The sequence below is a fragment of the Barbatula barbatula genome (assembly GCF_947034865.1).
Source record: "Barbatula barbatula genome assembly, chromosome: 13".
NCBI classification, from domain to species: domain Eukaryota; kingdom Metazoa; phylum Chordata; class Actinopteri; order Cypriniformes; family Nemacheilidae; genus Barbatula; species Barbatula barbatula.
This window is the reverse complement of record NC_136776.1, coordinates 1,314,572-1,325,274: the sequence shown is the minus strand read 5'-3', so window position 1 is coordinate 1,325,274 and position 10,703 is coordinate 1,314,572. Positions and strand designations below refer to the sequence as shown.

At 37.3% G+C, this 10,703-nt stretch overlaps 1 protein-coding gene across 1 annotated transcript; it reads left to right on the top strand.

Annotated features, from left to right (window-relative positions):
- Positions 1-280: 280 nt before the first annotated feature.
- On the top strand, positions 281-2,871 carry LOC306902320 (uncharacterized protein). The gene is made up of 9 exons (XM_079470790.1): positions 281-315; positions 418-565; positions 639-796; positions 896-1,039; positions 1,130-1,303; positions 1,391-1,512; positions 1,601-1,716; positions 1,809-1,926; positions 2,024-2,871. The coding sequence occupies exons 1-5, from the start codon at positions 293-295 to the stop codon at positions 1,209-1,211; spliced, it is 555 nt and encodes a 184-aa protein (XP_079326916.1). The 5' UTR covers positions 281-292; the 3' UTR covers positions 1,212-1,303; positions 1,391-1,512; positions 1,601-1,716; positions 1,809-1,926; positions 2,024-2,871.
- Positions 2,872-10,703: the final 7,832 nt, after the last annotated feature.

Here is a 10,703-nt window from a genome sequence, read left to right as displayed (position 1 = left end):
ATTAACATCATATGGGAATCTGTCATGATTCTGCCTAATCTTGTCTTGGTTTTCTGGTCTAGGGGCAGAATCATGACAGACCCACGTGTTTTATGTGGAGAGAAACATATTATGGTCAATCAGGACATAATATGTGTTCTCTCCAGTCTCGTCATTGGCCCTGCCCCTCTCGTTCCTAGTATTGCTTTCCTCCTGTGTCTCATTACCCACACCTGCCCATTGTTATCTCCTTTGTTAGTTTTCCTATAAGATGCCCTCATGTCTATTGTCTTGTGCTGGTTCGTATACTTGTATGCTGTTCATGTTTCCTGCACCGTATGTAAAGTTCTTTGGTCTTGTCATGTTCTGGTCTGCTTAATGTTATATTACCTAGTGTTTGGTTATTTTTGCCCCCCATGTGGGAAATGATTGTTTCAGTGAGTCCAACATGCAGTGGAAGAGTACGGCAAGGAAACTGATGGCAGAGATGGGACTGTATCAGAAACACTCCCTGGACCATCCACTGCTGAAAGACTTCGCCACATACCTGGAGAAAGACCTCCAGAACAAAAATTTCAAGCAGGAGGTGAGAATATAATTTGTATGTAAAATATAAATTGTATGTAAAATGTAAATTTATTTTCTTTTTTTTTTTTCAGGTAGAAAATGTGGCTAGATTTCTCCACTTCATGGACCCCAAACAGCCCCCCCTGTTGTTTGTCAGGAACAGAGAGAAATCAAAACTGTATCTGCGTGAGCTCACTGAGGCACAGTTGACAAAGCAGTCTCAGCTCAACTACCTGAAGAGCCTGAAAAGGTTAGTATGATTTGATGCTTTTGGTACTTTGTATGATTTTGACACTTCGATGGTCTTAAAAGAATGTCATGACTTAAACGCTTGTCATTCTTGTTACAGATTTCTCCGGTACCACACGGTCAACTCGGACCTCATGCACAGTGACGAACAGCTGCACAAAGACTGCAAACACTTCATGGACTACATCAGGTCTCTGCAGAAAAGCTGCGCAAAGCTTGTCAGCAAGGCAATCATCAAGAAGCGGTAAGTTTAATCGTTTGATCCAATTTGATCCGATCACATAACAGATATGCACTAGCAAGTTATTTAATTCCCTTTTATCTTTTTTAAAAGGCACGATTTGCTGACGCAGCCAGAGCAGCTTACACCAAGGGACTTCTGTTCCCAGAGCTGTGTTCAAGGAGAGAGCGTTTGAGGAAACTCTAAGTCAGAGTGCATCCTGGTTCTCTACTACTTGGAGGCAGTCCTCATACTTAAAAATATCCAGCGGTTGTTGAGCACATGACGGTGCGTATTATTGCTGTGTCTGCATTGTGTTCCTGTCACTTTTCTCCTCTTTTTATTTAACCTGTTTTGTATTCTTGTTTGGTGTAGGTGGATGAGTGGAAGAGCAGAGTGGCTAACCCCAATATGGACGGGGCTGTTATTGGGGTAAAGGAGCACAAAACATCGGCTGAACAACTGGCAACATTTGTTCTGTCGCCAAGGAGGAGAGCGTAAGTTTATCAGATGCATGTACATTGTTTTTATCTACCAGAAAAAAACTGAACTTGAACTTCATTCATGTTTGTCCTCTGCCAACAGTGGTTTGGTGCTTACTATGAGGAGATCAGGTCAGAACTCCTCAGCGACAAAACACAGAAGAGATTATGGGAGGAGGCGGAAGGACTAGAACGCTGCTTTATTTCCAGCTCTGGGAGGTCGATCTACAACGCCTCCAACGACATCACTCTGATATGTACTTTTCTTAGTCTCCGTTCTTGTAATATGTTGTTTACATATTTCTATTTAGATATGGAGTGAAGCCGGTCACCAGTCAGACGGCGAGGAAGGTGTTTGAAACTGCCGCCAAATCTCAATGTAGTATCTGCTCGCAAACTGCTGAGCCAGCAGGCTGGTGGTCAATCTGGGTAAGCATGGCTGCATCATCTCAACACCACTGTAAAAACTGCATTTTGTTATCCTTATTCTAATTTATATTATATATATATTTCTATTGTTTTTTAGATCTGAACCTGAATCACAGGCTGAAAGAGCTCCATCTCCCCTTTCTTCCAGCAGCGTGGCTGTGAGCATGCATGCCCAAGGGGAGAAGATCAGAGGTGTTGTGCGGCCTTGGATATGAGGTGGCTGTTAAAAGGCCCCTTGTCAAAAAAAAACATCTGGACCCTGGAGAATGTGGGAATTAAGATCAATATATAGATCGATATAAAATGGATGATTGATTTTGTTTAAATCAGATGTATTTTCCTACATGACATGATTGTGAACAAAAGCTTGAAGCTGAGAGGTCTACAGTTGCCAGAGATTGGAATGTGGTCAGTAAGTGGGGGGTGCATGTTCTGCTTAAGTGTGTGGGGGAACAAGTGTCTTATTGTGGTATTTGTGCACACTGAAGGATTTTATCTTATTGTGGTATTAAACGTGCCTTTACATTAATATGCTTTAGGATTCATTAAAGATTACTAATTGTGCATAATATGTTGAAAATATAACCAAATGTGTGAGTTGTGTTAACCAAGAACCAAGGGCTGATATTGAGTATATTCTTCCACAGGAAATACTATGTATGTGTGTTAAGATCAGGTTACGCACAGTTGGGGCCTCCTATATAATTTGTTACAGATGGATGGTGGTTTGAAAAACAAGGCAGTGAGCTGATTGGCTGGAGAGCAGACAAAGGGGAGACGATCTGATTGGACCCCACCATGGAGAAGAGACTCGTCGAACCATACATATAAATAGCTGTAAAGCTGTTTCTGGGGGTCGGTTCTTTGTTAAGACTTTACGTCTGAGAATCCACCGAAACAGCTGTTTGTTTGAGACTTCTGATCAATAAATTTCAACGTTTTCTGAACTGGCCTTTCTCCAATTTTTGAACGCGCAGAACATTGCTTAAATGTTCATCAAGAACTAGTTAACTACAGACCTATTTCCAATCTACCTTTCTTATCTAAAGTTCAGGAAAAGTACTCTCAATTCAAATATGCTCCTTCCTCCAAAGGAATGCGATTAATGAAGATTTCCAGTCTGTATTTAGAGCACATCACAGTACAGAGACTGCTCTGATTAGAGTTACAAATGATCTGCTTATGGCGTCTGACCGAGGTTGTATCTCCTTATTAGTGCTGCTAGATCTTATTGCTGCATTTGACGCCATTAAAAGAAATAAACATTTGAAATATATCTATAATATACAAGTTTCACTGTTTGAATGGAATTAGTGAAATAAATAAACTTTTTGATGATATTCTTATTATATGACCAGCACCTGTATATTGTGTATTAGTTCCTTTACTTCTGATCAAGGGAACCGAACATTGTAACTTTAAAACGAGTCAATTCACTTCAGGTACAACACCTTAAATATAATGAAAGCTTTAGTGCTAATATAGATTAAAAACAAATACGATAAGATTGCACAAAACAGCCTATTGAAGAAAGATTCATAGTTCATGTTTTGTTCTTCAGTGCCATTTTATTTTTGTATTCAAATAAAACAAATGATTCTTACCTTGAGTTGTGTTGCATGATATATATCATTTCTCATTTCCTGACACTCATTCCCAGAATGCTTTGTATCTTAAATAAACATGCCGGCACCCTTGCATGAATGAGTTTGAACAGTTCAACGAGGGAAACTTTCTTTTTTCAATTATTGGGACCCAGAGGTTTGCAGTAAAAACAATGCTGCAGTGTTGTACAATCGCGAGAGGTCAGATTCATTTAGATGTCCGTCTGCTGGTGTCCACTGTGAGTGTTTTAGCAGCGGTGTCATGATGAAAGTTCATGTTTGTTATTGTGTTGTGTAAATGTATGTATTTATATTTATACATGATATCTTTCAGCGAGAAGGTCCGGGAGAACAGACCAGGGCAAAGCAGATGAGTACTTGTGACTCACATCTTTTTAAACCAAAAACCCACCCCAGCAGAACATAAATGACTTAAACTTGAAGGAAATACACTAAAGGGGTTTCATACGTTGTTTTGTTGTGGTGTCATGTAATGGATTGCATAGTGTTGTCCTGTTTGTTACGTAAGAATAACAAATTCAGCCATGGCATTTAAAAAACATCTTGATCAAATAACTGTTAAGTGTGTTTGTTTGTAGGGTTCTAATGGCAAGGCAAGTTAATTTATATTGCACATTTCATACACCAGGTCAATTCAAAGTGCTTTACATGAAATTATGGACAAAGAGAAATAAGACGCATCTTTAAAATACAAAAGATTTAAGATTACAAATAAAACTTTAGACTTAAGGAAACTATAAAACAACGGTTGTATATGTAAACACAGTTAAACTGTTGTTTGTGTTGCAGTTAATAATCTTCTGTCCAGCTTTGCCTACACATTGAAGGTATATGCAGACTATATAGATGTTATAATAAACTTCAAGCTTTGTCTTTCGTCACATACTGATGAACATTTCTTCAATGTTCTGCGTGTTCAAAATTGGAGAGAGGCCAGTTAAGAAAATGTTTAAGTTTATTGATCAGAAGTCTCAAACAATACAGCTGCTGGGTGGGTCCTCAGTAGTGATGGACGATACCACATTTTTTTGATGCGATACGATACCGATATTTTGTCTTTAAATTTAAGCGATACTGATACCGATACCGATACTGCTATCATTTTTAAAGTGTATGAGAATTTTTCATTTTTATAATAGAATATAATTACAATTAAAGACAAATTACGACTTGTACTGGCCATTAATAACATATTTATTACAAAAGGTTAATTTAACCAAAAATAAAAATGTTTAAACCACATTCTTCCAAAAATTATGATGAAATAACGTAAATCCTAAACACATTAACTGTGCATTTTTTCACTGTCATTTTAAACAGGCCATTTTTCTTGAACTGTTACACTTACTGTACAGAACTATTACTGTACTGTACTGAAGTTTCCTATTGCAAACTTTCATTTGTGTGCGCGCACAAACACACTTATTTTTATTTGCCTATTTGTACCAAGTGACAAGGGATTACACGTAATAGGTTAACTAATGACCAGCTCTTTGTACCTGGATAATTTTTGCCTCCCTGGAAAGTCTCCTGTAACGTCTTTTGTCGGACAGATGAAGACTGGGCAGAGGAAGACTGAGCACGGGCAGCTTGGTTTCGTTCAACTTCTTTATACGTTTCAGGGTGTGTCGTTTGTAAATGTTTAAAAAGGTTGCTAGTATTATTGCTGTGTGCCACTTTTTTATCACATATATTGCATCGTGCAATACTCTTTTCAAATGTAGAAAAATAGCACCACACCACACTACGTTTCCTCTCTGCCATCGTGCCGCTCTGTTTAAAATGAATGCGTCGTCCACGTGACCACACAACTCGCGCTGCACCATCAAAATACACCCGCAGTGCATGCGGGTATGACATCAATTACGTATGGGTAAAGTCCACTACGTCATCGCGCTACAGACTGCAGCCACAGCAGACACATACCATTTCCTGTGGAAAATACTCTCAATATTACCCCCCTAACTCTTGGTTAACCCAACTCACACACTGGTTATATTTTCAACATATTATGCACGGTTAGTAATCAATAATGAAATCATAAAGCATATTAAATGTAAAGGCATGTTTAAACCACAATAAAAATCCTTCAAAAAGCTCAGATTTTCTGTGTGTTCTTTTCACGCTTTGTACTGCTGGTGTGTTTCTCCAGGATGCTTTACGCCTGACAGTTATCATCTTGACCTTTACTGGAGCAATGGCATCGATAGCATGTTTAACTTTTGCATTAAAGCTATCGAGGAGAACATCCATAGAGTCTGCAAATATATTTGAAAAAAGCATTCATGATTAGCTCAATGGTGTTCTCATTTATGAATCTTTCTTACAGAGACCGGTCTATCTTCAGTGGCAGGACAGAAATGATCAGACATCGCCAAATCTCTTATAATAGTGGGATGAAACGTTTAGACCTTTGCTGAGCAGATCCAGAGAATTTACCATCATCACAGGCTGCAAATATATCTCTTAATAGCCCTGATTCACAGCTTCAGATTGCCCCCATTCACTATATATCTGCAAACATATCATCTTAATACTTTAATAGCCTGATTCACAGCTTCAGATCGCCCCCATTCACTATATATCTGCAAATATATAATCTTAAAACTTTAATAGCCCTGATTCACAGCTTCAGATTGCCCCCATTCACTATATATCTGCAAATATATCTGCTTAATACTTTAATAGCCCTGATTCACAGCTTCAGATTGCCCACATTCACTATATATCTGCAAACATATCATCTTAATACTTTAATAGCCCTGATTCACAGCTTCAGATTGCCCCCATTCACTATATATCTGCAAACATATCAGTTTAATACTTTAATAGCCCTGATTCACAGCTTCAGATTGCCCCCATTCACTATATATCTGCAAATATATCATCTTAATACTTTAATAGCCCTGATTCACAGCTTCAGATTGCCCCCATTCACTATATATCTGCAAACATATCAGCTTAAAACTTTAATAGCCCTGATTCACAACTTCAGATTGCCCCCATTCACTATATATCTGCAAATATATCATCTTAATACTTTAATAGCCCTGATTCACAGCTTCAGATTGCCCACATTCACTATATATCTGCAAACATATCATCTTAATACTTTAATAGCCCTGATTCACAGCTTCAGATTGCCCCCATTCACTATATATCTGCAAACATATCAGTTTAATACTTTAATAGCCCTGATTCACAGCTTCAGATTGCCCCCATTCACTATATATCTGCAAATATATCATCTTAATACTTTAATAGCCCTGATTCACAGCTTCAGATTGCCCCCATTCACTATATATCTGCAAACATATCATCTTAATACTTTAATAGCCCTGATTCACAGCTTCAGATTGCCCCCATTCACTATATATCTGCAAACATATCAGCTTAATACTTTAATAGCCCTGATTCACAGCTTCAGATTGCCCCCATTCACTATATATCTGCAAACATATCAGTTTAATACTTTAATAGCCCTGATTCACAGCTTCAGATTGCCCCCATTCACTATATATCTGCAAATATATCATCTTAATACTTTAATAGCCCTGATTCACAGCTTCAGATTGCCCCCATTCACTATATATCTGCAAATATATCATCTTAATACTTTAATAGCCCTGATTCACAGCTTCAGATTGCCCCCATTCACTATATATCTGCAAACATATCATCTTAATACTTTAATAGCCCTGATTCACAGCTTCAGATTTCCCCCATTCACTATATATCTGCAAACATATCAGTTTAATACTTTAATAGCCCTGATTCACAGCTTCAGATCGCCCCCATTCACTATATATCTGCAAATATATCATCTTAATACTTTAATAGCCCTGATTCACAGCTTCAGATCGCCCCCATTCACTATATATCTGCAAATATATCATCTTCATACTTTAATAGCCCTGATTCACAGCTTCAGATTGCCCCCATTCACTATATGTCTGCAAATATATCATCTTCATACTTTAATAGCCCTGATTCACAGCTTCAGATTGCCCCCATTCACTATATATCTGCAAACATATCAGTTTAATACTTTAATAGCCCTGATTCACAGCTTCAGATCGCCCCCATTCACTATATATCTGCAAATATATCTCTTAATACTTTAATAGCCCTGATTCACAGCTTCAGATCGCCCCCATTCACTATATATCTGCAAATATATCATCTTAATACTTTAATAGCCCTGATTCACAGCTTCAGATCGCCCCCATTCACTATATATCTGCAAACATATCATCTTAATACTTTAATAGCCCTGATTCACAGCTTCAGATTGCCCCCATTCACTATATATCTGCAAATATATAATCTTAATACTTTAATAGCCCTGATTCACAGCTGCTTCAGATTGCCCCCATTCACTATATATCTGCAAATATATCATCTTAATACTTTAATAGCCCTGATTCACAGCTGCTTCAGATTGCCCCCATTCACTATATATCTGCAAATATATAATCTTAATATTTAAATAGCCCTGATTCACAGCTGCTTCAGATTGCCCCCATTCACTATATATCTGCAAATATATAATCTTAATACTTTAATAGCCCTGATTCACAGCTGCTTCAGATTGCCCCCATTCACTATATATCTGCAAATATATCATCTTAATACTTTAATAGCCCTGATTCACAGCTTCAGATCGCCCCCATTCACTATATATCTGCAAATATATCATCTTAATACTTTAATAGCCCTGATTCACAGCTTCAGATCGCCCCCATTCACTATATATCTGCAAACATATCATCTTAATACTTTAATAGCCCTGATTCACAGCTTCAGATTGCCCCCATTCACTATATATCTGCAAATATATAATCTTAATACTTTAATAGCCCTGATTCACAGCTGCTTCAGATTGCCCCCATTCACTATATATCTGCAAATATATCATCTTAATACTTTAATAGCCCTGATTCACAGCTTCAGATTGCCCCCATTCACTATATATCTGCAAATATATCATCTTAATACTTTAATAGCCCTGATTCACAGCTGCTTCAGATTGCCCCCATTCACTATATATCTGCAAATATATCATCTTAATACTTTAATAGCCCTGATTCACAGCTTCAGATTGCCCCCATTCACTATATATCTGCAAATATATAATCTTAATACTTTAATAGCCCTGATTCACAGCTGCTTCAGATTGCCCCCATTCACTATATATCTGCAAATATATCATCTTAATACTTTAATAGCCCTGATTCACAGCTTCAGATCGCCCCCATTCACTATATATCTGCAAACATATCATCTTAATACTTTAATAGCCCTGATTCACAGCTTCAGATTGCCCCCATTCACTATATATCTGCAAATATATAATCTTAATACTTTAATAGCCCTGATTCACAGCTGCTTCAGATTGCCCCCATTCACTATATATCTGCAAATATATCATCTTAATACTTTAATAGCCCTGATTCACAGCTTCAGATTGCCCCCATTCACTATATATCTGCAAATATATCATCTTAATACTTTAATAGCTCTGATTCACAGCTTCAGATTGCCCCCATTCACTATATATCTGCAAACATATCATCTTAAAACTTTAATAGCCCTGATTCACAGCTTCAGATTACCCCCATTCACTATATATCTGCAAATATATCATCTTAATACTTTAATAGCCCTGATTCACAGCTTCAGATCGCCCCCATTCACTATATATCTGCAAATATATCATCTTAATACTTTAATAGCTCTGATTCACAGCTTCAGATTGCCCCCATTCACTATATATCTGTAAATATATCATCTTAATACTTTAATAGCTCTGATTCACAGCTTCAGATTGCCCCCATTCACTATATATCTGCAAACATATCATCTTAAAACTTTAATAGCCCTGATTCACAGCTTCAGATTGCCCCCATTCACTATATATCTGCAAATATATATCTTAACTTTAATAGCCCTGATTCACAGCTTCAGATTGCCCCCATTCACTATATATCTGCAAACATATCAGTTTAATACTTTAATAGCCCTGATTCACAGCTTCAGATCGCCCCCATTCACTATATATCTGCAAATATATCATCTTAATACTTGAATAGCCCTGATTCACAGCTTCAGATTGCCCCATTCACTATATATCTGCAAATATATCATCTTCATACTTTAATAGCCCTGATTCACAGCTTCAGATCGCCCCCATTCACTATATATCTGCAAATATATCATCTTCATACTTTAATAGCCCTGATTCACAGCTTCAGATTGCCCCCATTCACTATATATCTGCAAACATATCAGTTTAATACTTTAATAGCCCTGATTCACAGCTTCAGATCGCCCCCATTCACTATATATCTGCAAATATATCTCTTAATACTTTAATAGCCCTGATTCACAGCTTCAGATCGCCCCCATTCACTATATATCTGCAAATATATCATCTTAATACTTTAATAGCCCTGATTCACAGCTTCAGATCGCCCCCATTCACTATATATCTGCAAACATATCATCTTAATACTTTAATAGCCCTGATTCACAGCTTCAGATTGCCCCCATTCACTATATATCTGCAAATATATCATCTTAATACTTTAATAGCCCTGATTCACAGCTTCAGATCGCCCCCATTCACTATATATCTGCAAACATATCAGTTTAATACTTTAATAGCCCTGATTCACAGCTTCAGATTGCCCCCATTCACTATATATCTGCAAACATATCAGTTTAATACTTTAATAGCCCTGATTCACAGCTTCAGATTGCCCCCATTCACTATATATCTGCAAACATATCATCTTAATACTTTAATAGCCCTGATTCACAGCTTCAGGTTGCCCCCATTCACTATATATCTGCAAATATATCATCTTAATACTTTAATAGCCCTGATTCACAGCTTCAGATTGCCCCCATTCACTATATATCTGCAAATATATCATCTTAATACTTTAATAGCTCTGATTCACAGCTTCAGATCGCCCCCATTCACTATATATCTGCAAATATATCATCTTAATACTTTAATAGCCCTGATTCACAGCTTCAGATCGCCCCCATTCACTATATATCTGCAAATATATCATCTTAATACTTTAATAGCCCTGATTCACAGCTTCAGATTGCCCCATTCACTATATATCTGCAAACATATCA

Bases quoted from the DNA above. Each gene is read 5' to 3' on its own strand.
- LOC306902320 (XM_079470790.1), top strand. From the start codon at position 293: ATGCTGTTCATGTTTCCTGCACC. The intron at 566-638 runs GTGAGAATATAA...TTTTTTTTTCAG, and splicing joins ACAAAAATTTCAAGCAGGAG to GTAGAAAATGTGGCTAGATT. The intron at 1,040-1,129 runs GTAAGTTTAATC...CTTTTTTAAAAG, and splicing joins AAGGCAATCATCAAGAAGCG to GCACGATTTGCTGACGCAGC.